Source organism: Abrus precatorius, unplaced genomic scaffold (assembly GCF_003935025.1).
Source record: "Abrus precatorius isolate BTA unplaced genomic scaffold, Abrus_2018 Scaffold2, whole genome shotgun sequence".
In the NCBI taxonomy this organism is placed as follows: Eukaryota; Viridiplantae; Streptophyta; class Magnoliopsida; order Fabales; family Fabaceae; genus Abrus; species Abrus precatorius.
The window spans coordinates 38,691,948-38,704,319 of record NW_020874362.1 but is presented as its reverse complement, the minus strand read 5'-3'; the positions used below and the strand labels follow the sequence as shown (position 1 = coordinate 38,704,319).

Sequence of the window (12,372 nt, the reverse complement as noted above, 5' to 3'; positions counted from 1 at the left end):
CTGAATTCTTTGAGGGTGTAGAGAAATTCATACGTGTTTGTTGTAATTCGCAGCAATTCATCACCAACCAAAAAGTTAGGTGTCCATGTTCTAAGTGGAAGTGTAGAAAGTTTTTGGATACTGATTCAATTAGGTATGATTTGTATAAATTTGGATTTAAACATAACTATTGTATATGGACTGAGCATGTGGAAGTAATTAATGTGGAAAATCAAGTAGGCAATTCAAATATATTGCAATCAGGTGAGGATGTAGGTAAAGTAAGTTGGGAAGAAAGCAATAGTCGTTATCAAGAAATGGTTTATGATGTTGTTGGTCCTGAATTTGAAATTTTTCATGATTTTGAAGCTGAACAAGAACCTAATAGAAAGGCTGCAAAGTTTTATAATATTTTAGAGGCAACAAACAAGCCTTCACGTGTAGTAATAGACACTCTTATCCCTCCAATTTTATCTTCTCCTTTGAATGAAATTGAAATAATTGACCTTTCTCTCCAAGCTTTAAGAAATAATGAAATGGATGACATGACTTAAGATGAGGAGAAAAGATTTATGGATGACATTTCATCGAGTGATGATGAAGGTAGTCTTGAATTATCAGAGTAATAGAGGTAAATTAAGTAAGTTTTTCAATTTACTATGTTTCTATGATTATTTATTTTGAGTTATTACTAATATTAATCATATTTCATTAGATTATTGTATTCATCTCTAAACATATATTATATTTGATTCAGATATGACAGGTAAAGGTAAGAAAGGTGTTGCTCAACGTCCTGATTATGGTAACACTCCTTCATCCACCGCTCCCACTTCAACTTCCACACTAGCTATAGTGCAGACCTCCCAGGTTAGGGGCAAGAGCAATTTATCATGGTGCCCAATCCTGGGTATATTGTTTCTCCCCCTCTATTATAGCGAGTTTCACACTTTGCACCGCCTACTACACAGGCCACACAGTCACCTTTTACACAGGGCACAAGAAAGGGATTCATTACTGTTCCAGCTGTAAGTGGGCAACAGTCATTACAAACTCAGGCATCATCAAGATTGTTAGAAGCTTTGAGATAGGATGGATCCACTTGGTAAGTTTTCTTCAAAGTATGCCTAACATTGTGGACTTTATGTGAATGTTATAATAATTGTTTTATTTTATTGTGTTATTAGTTGGATACCACTACAGAAAGGTCTCTACCAGGTCACAGATACCATTAAAAAGATGTTTGAGGCGCCTTACACAAGCTTTACAAAGGTGCAAAGGATACAAAGATGGAATGGTTCAAAGATTGGAAGGTAATAATAATATATTAATTTTAACTACGTATAATTACATATGACTGTTTGTACCTCTTCTAATAAAATTGTGTTTATGTAGAGCAACTTCTTCATTCCTCCCAGGACGAAAAGATGATTTTCAAGGCCTGAAATAGTCGCACTGCAAAGCGACTAAGACATATGTACACAGAGGCTCGTCAGGACCCTTCTAGTACTGATTGGATAACACCCAACTTTCTTCATACCTTGTAGAAATATTGGAGTACGGATAGCACCCAACTTTTTTTCGTCTGTAATATATAGACGAATTTTTCCCGTCTATAATTTTTTACCAATGAGCATATTACAGATGATTTTTGTCTGTTTTTGTCCGTTTGTAATTTTAAAATCCATTTATAATGGTTCAAAAGTCCGTCTCTAAATCCGTCTATAGATACAGATTTTGTAGTAGTGATAATTAATTTTTTCTTTATTGGTTATTTATCTTAATTAACTCGTTAATTTATTTTGATATGATTGAGGGGTGTCAGAACCTTTCATCCAAAAGGATGTTAGTACTCTTTGTCCAAAGATGTAACCAAAAGGGTGTTAGTACCTTTTGTCCAAGAGTGAGGCCGAAGGAGTATTTAGTTACTTTTTCTGTGAAAATGACCGAATAGTGCCCTATCCAATACACTTAATATGTTTGATAATTTTTATTTAATAATTAATATATAAATATAATAAATTTATGAAGTAATATTTATCTTTTTATTCATAACTAATTCGTTTAAAGTTTAGATAAAATAGTTAGTTATTTTTTACATTAAGCATGTATTTTTTTAATTAATGGTATTTATTACAGTACTCTTGATTTTAAGGGAGCATTATATACCCTCTCAAAATTGTAAGTTTTAATTATTTTAATATCTTAAAATTAAAGGATATTTATATATTTTTTAAATAAATAACTAATTTTACTATTTATTAATATAAAATTTATGGTCATAATTATTCCATATATATTCTCATTTTATAGAGTACCATAAAATTTATTTTTTAATTTATTCTTACGTTTAATCAGTAAAAACCCAAGTCAATCATTAAAAAAAAAATTGAATCAAATTAACTAGCTTTCTAATGGTATATATGATTTTTGAGGTGTGAAGAAGAAGAGAGAAATTTTTTTAATTTTATCTTATTTAAGTTAAAATTTTGAAAAAAACAAAAAAAAAAAAAGGAAAGTTTTCTATTTTCTTATCTTTGTTTCTTATTGAATATTGAAAGATTTATACCTTGAGAAGGAAAAGTAATTTATAAGTTTTTAATTAAATGTATTTTTTGTTGAGAAACATAATCTCATCATATTGAAAATATTTTCAATTCAAATAAAATTATTTTATATAAAAGATACATGGGATTCATAATATATATATATATATATATATATATATATATATCAATAAAATTATCTTTAATATTTTATTTATCTTTTCCTCTTTTTTATTAATACTTATAATAGTATAAAAGTATGTTATCATTATTTTCTTTTCTCTTTTCTTATTAACTAAAAAAAACAATATTTTTTAGTCAATAAAAAACAATATTATTAACTAAAAAAAATAATATTTATAATAGACTTTACTATCTCTTTCTCATTCCTTCAACCAAACTAAATAACAATATTTTTTTCTTTTCTCCTTTCTTCTTTTGAAGCAAATATGATATAAAACTTATATTCTTATCAAACCTATCGCCAGTAGCTTAAGTAGGTTCAAGCATTGACTGTGTAATACAGCCTATGTTGACTTCAAGTTGTGGCCTAAAATTATATAAAACCAAGAAAAATAAACAAAATGTGATTAACTTGTGACATTTTCTTTTTTACATCTATTCATTGAATGAACCATGAAAATAGGAATTATAATTATGATGATAATGAGAAAACATTAGGGGGAACGCAACACGTTGCGTGGATTGTGAAATTAGGTAGACTTTGAATACTTAATATCTACTTGGGAAGCTTTCCACCAAACAAGACATGATGAGGACTTGAAAAGCACAAAGAAACCAATTAGGAGAAGGGCGTGTAGTTAAGCGACAACTCACTTTGCCATATGCATTGCATTATATTTTATATTTATTTACTTCAATTAACGACCGTTGAACTTGTCCAATCTCTTAACCTGTTTTCTAACTTAGACATCTTTATTCGTAATAAAATAGGGTGGATTCAGTTCACTTAATAACTTCTCTTTCAACTTTAAAGCCTTATAAAATTAAGAATTACTATATTTTATTTTTTATCCATTATTTTTAACACGAATTGAACTTTTTCAACGGATTTTCTAAACCAGGTTAGTTTTATCCTAATTCATTTTTAGAGGTTTTAATAATGGGTTGGGATAAATCAACTACGCAACTAACTTTTCCTATTCTTTTTTATCTTATCAGTGTCAAATGAGAAGAAACAATTTTTATTTTGAACGGGGAAAGGGATATCTTTGCTATTAACAAATCATACAAAAGGCGTGTAAGTCTCTATTTAGATAAGAAACTACTCATGAGGACAAACAATCAAAGATAAACGTTAACCGTGCAGGAATGACTTTACCTCTTCATTTTCGGTAAATATAAATATATATTTTTAATTTTTATAAAAAATTATAATATTGTAATTATTGATCCAATCACTACAAAGATATATTCATAAATTTTGTAAAAAATATTAGTTAAAATATTAACTACACAGACATTAACATGCATTTTATTTATAACTTTTTTTTTCTGTCATAACTAACCATGCACATTATCATAGAGACGATGAGCAATGTGGACTCTTTCTTTGGTTAAGAGCAATGTGGACTTAAACATGAAGGAGAAACGAACTAGTTTGGGCCCCAACATGAGCCAAGCCCCATCTTGCCAGTTTTTCTTGGATCTCATAAACAGAAGCCATCACGACCACAAAAGAAATAACAGCAGTCACGAATCACGATATTTCTTGCAGCTGGAAGATTGTGAAGAATGTAGAAGCGAGAAATGGCTAAAAACTCTTAAGCAAAGCAAAGCCACCAATTCATGGAATGTTGAAAGGGAGCTTGGAGGAAGAGTTTGGGAGATTGTTGCAGATGAAAGAATGAGAAAGGAAATGAGGGAAGGGTTCTGCTAGAACCTATCTGACATTTACAGCAGCAATCTTTTTGGTTTATTTACCAAAATTTCTATACTTCTACAAGCTTCCTAATGAACATTTCATGGCAAGGAATCAGAGCTCGTACCAATTCTCAAGTAAACAGTACATGCAGATTGTAACTTGTTTTTGAGATCAAATGTGAAGTCCACTTTATCTTCAAGAAAACCTTTGACATGAAAAGAAGACGATTAAAGGAAAACCTTTTGACAGATTAACCAATTTCCATGAAAGCGTTCCTATATCTTCAAGAAGACATGGATGAAAATTACACAATTTTTGTCATGCTGTTTCTAATACTTTGTTCATGATGTGGTTGTTTCAACCTTCTCACCCTCCAATTGCTTTAACTCCCTACGCCAATCTTCCAGTTTTGCTAGCTTGTCCAACTGCTCTGGTTTCAGATCTTGTTCGGAAGTTTTCTGCTGCAGTGCTTCTGTATGTCGAATCTGAATTTAACAGTAAAAAGATTAGGCTAAGAAAAGTGAAACCACTATTTGCGCCCTGATAGATAGTTCTTTAGCAAGACAGAATAAAACCACATCCACATTGTCATCCATCCAAATTATCTACATGATAGCCAAAACAATTTTACATTTAATTATTGAACAAAGTTGGTTAAAAGGAAAATAATCCTATTGAAATATTATACTTTTCTATTCCTTGGCTTTCCTCTCTTTAATAACAAATGCTCTGTTTTATTAAAGATCCTACAATTAAGCTGCATTAACTACTTTAGTTTCTGGACATATTTCATTAATAAAGACAAGGATACACATTCATTTGATGCAACAAGTCAACCAAATAAAATCAACCGAAGTCCCAAGTGCCACCCACAAGGATTGTGTCAATGTGAGTGCATATTTGGAGAAATAAAAGGATTCTTCACTTAGACCAGGGCTAAAATATTGGCCACATAAACCTACTTGATTTTGTCTAAGTAACAATTGATAGGAACCTATCCAAAGCTCCAAAAAGAAGAAACAGATTCCAAAAAATTCATCAGGAACAACCATCAATCCTCCAGCAGTCTGTCTTTTAGTTATGTTTTCTGCTGAATCACCATCAACTACAAATTTCAATATCTCTTATATGTATTGATCAAAATTCATTTCATTATCTTACTGTAACTTACAGAATCTAGTCACATGAGGAGATGATAGCCAGAATGATGGATCTAGTGAAACACCTTGCATCACTACATAGTGTGCTTGGAGTTTGGTCTAAAAGTTTGAGGGGAGAGATCAAAGGTGGGAAAATGAGTGGGCAAAAATCTGTCCCCTTCACTATCCCCCCCTCCCACCTCTTGGCTCCTTCTCTAACATTTGGTTTGATTTTATTTTCCCTCCTCTGCCCCTGTTTGAACCAAACAGTCTATATTCTGTAAGTGCTACAGGATCTTGATCTTTAGTTGCATGAGATTTGTTAGTTCATGGAACAACATTACTCAAATATCTTATTTATTTCATTTTTTGTGGGGTTCAGAGGAGGGGAAATGAGTGGACAAAAATCACTCCTCTGACTCCTACACTATTCCCCAAACAGTGAGTTGATTTTATTTTCCCTCCCTTCCCAATTTTTGAATCAAACATTCAATATTCTGCAAGTGCTACGGGGTCTTGAGTAGCATGAGATTTGAAAGTTCATGGAACCAACCACATTGCTCGAATATCTTCTTTATTTCATGTTTTCAACAGATATAAGAACATTAACAGAAAGAAAGGAAACAAAAGAAATCCTCTTATAAAGGAAAACGAAAGTAGCACCGCCACAAGGCTAAAAAATTGCAACAAAGCGGTTCTTTTATCCAAAGAACAATAAAAAAAAAAGGCCCTCCAATCTAGCTGTACATCAATCTTTGAGAGGCAGTGAGTAGTAGATCACCAAAGATATGCCAAAACCACAAAAAAATTCCTATATCAAATGCAAGGTCAATAAGACACACTCAAAAATAAACGATCGTCGCCAACCAGATAAACAAATAAGATCTACTCAAGTCAAATACTCCTCAACCATAAAACGATGCTTCAAAGACAGCAGCATTATAACTACTTCATAACGAACTTGATACTATTACTGAAAAACGCATGATAACAAAAAAAGCGTGAAAGCAAAGCAAGCACACCTTCTTTTTGAGCGCTCGAATTTTTTTATCTAAATCTTGGGGGGGTGGCTGGGCAATTTCCGGGGAATCTTCAACAGAATGAGAAGTAACATAAAGCCGATTAACCTGGGAGGTCAACGAGTTGACCGATTCTTGATCTGCACTATCTTCAGACACAGTCGCTTCCGCATTCTTTCCCTTGTCTATAGCAGCCTGCAAGAAAAACAGAACGTAAACACAACACAACGAATTTGGCAGCTAATTTCACAAATTTGAAAAGAATAATACCTGAAGCCGTTTTTCCTTCTTTCTTTCGTTCCTCTTAACGGATTTGGTCTTGGGTTTATCGTCTTGCGAAGGGTCGTAACCGGGGGGTCCCGATTGCGACGCGATCTCTTTTCTCAACTGCAGAAGAGAAAGAATGAGGAAATTGCGTAACGGAAATTGGGAAAACGGGGAGAAGAAGGGTTAGGGAAAGGGAACAGACGAGTGCGCCTTTGGATTGGTAAATAGCGACTTCATCTTGAGGAACGTAACCGCGGCGTATGCGAATGGGTTTGCGGAGGGTTCCGTCGGGTCTTCTTGTTGGTGCCAATAGCCTCTCACCTTCTTTTAGCTTTTTCCTAATCTCCTCCATTTGCTTCTCTTCTTCTTCTCCCATCTTTCAACTCTTTCCACCACTCTCCCTTCTCAGTTACCTCACTATTTACGACACCACACGTAAACCCTACCAAAACTTGCGCTTCCACTAATCATTTGTTTTAATTCCCTCCTACTGTTCTTTCCCCTAATCCCAAACTACCTACCTCTAAAGCTTTTTATTTTTTAAGTTAAATTAGTTTTAAACATTGAAACAGGTATTTTTTTAATTTAAAAATGTATAAATTAATCTTCTAATTCTAAATCAAACAAGAGCTAAGATTTTATCGAAAGGATAAAGCTGTGTTAAATATCATTTTGAAGGAAAAGAAAACAATAGCTAAAATTTACACACAAAGTTAAGTGACTCCACAGTTAAACAAGTTGAAGTCCAGTTAAAGCTGTATACACATTAACAACATAACAATTAACAGCAAGTATGCAAGCTAATTTCATCATTAGCTATTGTTAATTTAAAGTTAATTGATCTCATTCAATATTTGGAGACACAGGGTAAGTTACAAAAGTGGTAGATTTGCGGTAGAAAATAGGGCAAGATCCTTTCCAGTAATGACATGCGCTTTTTGTTTTTCTTTTTCTAAATCTCAGTGCTGTCTCTGTCATTTCTAGGTCCTTGTGTGATGTCTGGTCTGCAAAATCAAGCTGAGATTGGAGCGTTTTTATGATAGTAAATTTCCAAAAAATGAAAGAAAACTAATTTCAAGATGCCATTGCTTAACACAGACAAGAAATTTCTAAACACATCTAGAAATAGATACCAAACACAATTGAAATATATAGTGGGGATAGAATTACAGAATGTTCCTTTCACATGGATTCTCAAAACCAAGAATCGATCCCATTTTATCACAATTGAATTGTTGCATAATTTGATCAATTTGAATATAACTGATGGGATAAAATCTAATTAATAAGCAAATACATAGTTGGTCTCAAAGGTAACCTTAATTAAGCCTTCTTTTAACCTTTGATTTTATATTTTGATCACAATAATATTTTATTTATTTATTTTGCATAACTTTTTTCTTGTCAACATTTAGAAAATCGTTATTAAGGTAGCAGTTTTATAGAGTGAATATTTTGTTATCAATAATTATAAATTTCATTCAAATATATATAATATGCAACAAATTTTTAACTGTTAATATTTTTTTTTTTGTCAATTATTGTAAAACCATTTCTACAACATAGAATAACAATAATTTTTTTGAAATATTGATAATTTCCTTATCATCGGTCAAACAACCATTCTTAAAATATATAATAGATAATAGTTTGTTTAATTATTGATATTTTTTATATTAATGTTTATAGAATAATTCTTAAATCATAACATGTGTAATAATTTATTTAATTGTTAATAATAATTTTTTAACTGTTAACAATTTCTTTTTTAATTTATAGAATATGTTTAAAAATATATAATGGACAACAATTTTTAAGATGTGAACATTATTCGTATTTGATGATTGTAAAATAATTATTAAAATATATAATAAGAATAATTTTTGAAGCACAATAGATAACCACTATTAAAGGTATAATAACTTCTCAAACAAATTAAATGTATAATAATTTTGTAGCAAGTAGAATTAAATTGATCGATTTAATTTAATAAGATTGTTTATAAATTGATACTCATCTAATATTTATCATAGAATATGGGATTTGAATTGATTTACAAATTAATTAATGTCAGTTGTTTAGAATATACATAAAAGAACTAAATATAATTTATGTTAATAAATTAATTTTTCTACAATATTTTAAATGATTAAGCCAATTATATATCATAAATTCAACAATTTAAAACTAAAGTCAATTTCATTAAAAACTAAAGTCAATTTTTCCACTCAAATTCAAACATGAGTGAGTTTCTATTTGTATGGAAGAAAAAATAACGTTTAAAAAATCAAATTCTTATTTTTTAATTTTTCAAACTAAATTACTTTTTCTTTTCTTTTCTAATTCTTTCCTCCTAACCTGCAAAATTATCCTTATAAATTTAAAACACATACATTTTATAAGAAATTTTTTATGTATTTTATGTTTTATTTTTAAAGTAAAAATTTAATTACATCTAGTAACTTGCATTAGTTTTAAATATTGACTTCCATTATACAAGTTACCATAATACTAAATGTTAATTTTGAAATTCGAAAAAAGCATTAAAGGTACTTAAGAACTGCACCTCAATTTTTTCTGAATAATACTTTCATCTCCCTTCGGATTGTGAGACTCAAATGACTCATATCGTTCAGTTCAAAAATAGTTCATTCTAGACTCTATCCACTTCATATAAATATATTTCATTTGTTGATTCATATATGACTACTGATTCTAATTATCACATAAAACACAACACCAACTAGAGAAAGATAATTAATTTGCTGCTTCTACAAGACTCATACAAATTGAAAGTTTGAATTCAAAATGACAGACATATAATTCAGAAACAAAAATGAATGTTTGTATAACATATTGATGAAAGCAACATCAACAACCCTTCTATGTAGAAGTACCATCTGGTTTAAGAAGAACTGCTCCAAGGCCTATTTCACCACTAGGTATGAAGTTATTCACGTTATGATATAATAAGACCTCTTCTGGGGATGACTCATTTGGCTTCCCATGTTTCCACATACTGAGAAGTCGTTTATGGAACCTCTTCATTGGTGTTATCCTCTCGTATACTACCCGTGATCGTTTCTTTGAAGGGACCTTAGGGTTCCATAAAGATGAATCTTTCTCATCTAAGAAAAATTACCAATTAATGTTCGTTAAAAATACATATAAGAAGCCCACAAAACATATCTTCAGTAAAAAAGAAAAATTATTAGTTATTACTAGTATCTCAGTTACCTGAATCTGGATCATCACTTGAAGGGATAATATTCTTAACATTAAGACTGCTTCCAGGCATTAGTTTTTCAAGGTTACTGAGGTGCTCGGGTTGAAAATGTTTGGGAAGATAGTCATCAAGGCTTCCCCAGATCCTGTATCTTGATCCACATGCATTGCATAACACTGGCTTTTCTTCTGGTCCATTACGCCATAGTGGAGTACCTGGTGACACCATGCATGTTAGTGTTGAATACAAGTAATTTGGAAGAAAATGTGTTGCACAAATTAATTAGCATAGAATAAGAATGTTTCTGTTTGTTCATTCTCAAGGGCTACAGCACCTGTTTATAGAGACACAATAGTTTTCAAATGTTTGGTAATTTTACATACACAACTTTTCGCAGAGGCGCAATTGTTTTCAAGGGCGCGCTTTTTATATTTATTCAAATAAAAAAAAAAACGTATTCATGATTCCTAAGGTTACTTGTGGATTCATTTTAAATGAATATACATGTTTATGAGTTTTTACTGATTTTTCCTGTATTTTTAAAATGAATTATAAATGCAATACTCATTTGTGCTATTTATTTCAAATTAATAATATATGTCTTTCTATATAGGCATAATACTGCATTTCTATTTATTAATAAATACATTTATTTTAATAAAATTAGAAAAATACACAATGTTCACAACATTTTACAAATTATAATCGTAACGGTCAAAAACCAAAAATTCATGTTGTGCTCTTTCCATAAACAGATAAAAGAAATGTCATTTTAAGGAAATTTCTCTAAATTTTTAAAAGTTTTTTTATTTAATTTATCTAAAATTTAAAGAGAAAAATAAAATATATATATATATATATAATCTAAATCGTATATATCTTTTATTAGAAAGAATGCAATCTATATTTTTTATTAAAAATATTTAGAGACAATCTTATTTGAGTAAGATAAAATCACTATAAGTGATAAAACTATTTTTCTCTAAGTGTTTAACATAGTTATTTTTAATTTGTAAAGAAAATATTTTTTTAATATTAATTTTATTTTAAAATGATTGTTTAAAAGTTCATTCAAATTGAATCATAATTTTGACTGTTACTGAAATTAATTAAGCATGTATTTGTTGTATTTATTAACAATAAGTGAAGTATTAAGTATGAATTAGTAATGAAATGTCAATTTTTTTAACATGTAAAAAATAAAAAGTTATATGTAGTAATTTTTACTAAAAATTATAACATTTAATAATTCTATATATTGAATTATATTAAATATTATAATTTTTAATAAAAAATTACTATTTATAGTTTTTATTTTGTACAATATTGCACAGATTAAAAAATTAATAAAATATTTAAACATCTGCAAAATGATAATTACACAAATATCTTTTATAAAATAGTTTCATACTTATTAATTTTATTTTCTGAAATATCAACTAGCTGCATTTATTTTTACATGATTAATATTCTTCTAATGATATAATTTACACAATTTTTTATAAAAATATTCACTATTCTTTCAAGAATAAAATAAATGTTTTTTACATAAATTTATACAAAAATGTATGAGTTATTTAATAAGAAATAATGATATATTAATTTTATAAAAATATTATTTTATATTAATTAATAATACTAAACACAAAAATTAATATGACTTTTAACTTATCTCTTCAGGAACTAAATGTCTGCCATATAAATTTTTAAAATTAAATATTTATGAATAACTTAATATTAAGATTAGATAAGTTTTAATATTGTATTAACAATCTGACAAATTAGTTAGTGTCCGAAGATTTCGAGTATACTATAACGAAATCTTAACTTATTACTTTACGACACTTCTAGAAGAATTTTATCTTTTCGCTTAGATTACATTGTGTTTAAATTTAGGTAGGCTAACCTGAGTGTCTGAATTAATAATTAATAAAAATTTCCTACCGATATAATTTAAAGATAATATCAAATATTTGTCCTATTATTTAAGAAAAGACTATTTATTAATCTCCTAATACTATTTTTTTTACTGGAACAATAATAACCTTTCACTATGTTCCGAATTGATGGTAGTTTCTTTTAGTACTCATGTTTTATTTGAATTTTTTATTTGTACTCAAAATTATACTCTCACATCTCACAACTGTCACTCCAATTTTTTTTTAATGAAACTATAATTCAACATACACTAATTAAAAATTTTGAATTTGAATGCATCTAATTGCCCAAACTTCAAAGTTCATTGACTCAAGCAATTCATGTTGAGTCAATTCATTTAGTGTGTTAAAATATATATATATATATATATATA

The 12,372-nt window shown here is 29.2% G+C and overlaps 2 protein-coding genes across 2 annotated transcripts; both read right to left on the bottom strand.

The window, feature by feature from the left end:
• Positions 1-4,042: 4,042 nt before the first annotated feature.
• On the bottom strand, positions 4,043-7,241 carry LOC113859071 (partner of Y14 and mago). Its single transcript, XM_027491887.1, has 4 exons — positions 7,038-7,241; positions 6,839-6,955; positions 6,572-6,763; positions 4,043-4,895 (listed from the first exon to the last, which is right to left on the bottom strand). The coding sequence occupies exons 1-4, from the start codon at positions 7,209-7,211 to the stop codon at positions 4,752-4,754; spliced, it is 627 nt and encodes a 208-aa protein (XP_027347688.1). The 5' UTR covers positions 7,212-7,241; the 3' UTR covers positions 4,043-4,751.
• Positions 7,242-9,718: 2,477 nt separating this feature from the next.
• LOC113860020 (GATA transcription factor 26-like) lies at positions 9,719-10,289 on the bottom strand. Its single transcript, XM_027492651.1, has 2 exons — positions 10,073-10,289; positions 9,719-9,963 (listed from the first exon to the last, which is right to left on the bottom strand). Exons 1-2 carry the CDS (start codon positions 10,287-10,289, stop codon positions 9,719-9,721), a joined length of 462 nt encoding a protein of 153 aa, XP_027348452.1.
• Positions 10,290-12,372: the final 2,083 nt, after the last annotated feature.

Coding starts and splice junctions, on each gene's coding strand:
- LOC113859071 (XM_027491887.1), bottom strand. CDS start 7,211: ATGGGAGAAGAAGAAGAGAAGCAAATGGAGGAGATTAGGAAAAAGCTA. Junction 6,764..6,838: donor AGAAGGAAAAACGGCTTCAG/GTATTATTCTTT, acceptor TTTTTCTTGCAG/GCTGCTATAGACAAGGGAAA. Junction 4,896..6,571: donor TTCGAGCGCTCAAAAAGAAG/GTGTGCTTGCTT, acceptor TGTTAAATTCAG/ATTCGACATACAGAAGCACT.
- LOC113860020 (XM_027492651.1), bottom strand. CDS start 10,289: ATGGTGTCACCAGGTACTCCACTATGGCGTAATGGACCAGAAGAAAAG. Junction 9,964..10,072: donor AAGTGATGATCCAGATTCAG/GTAACTGAGATA, acceptor AATTTTTCTTAG/ATGAGAAAGATTCATCTTTA.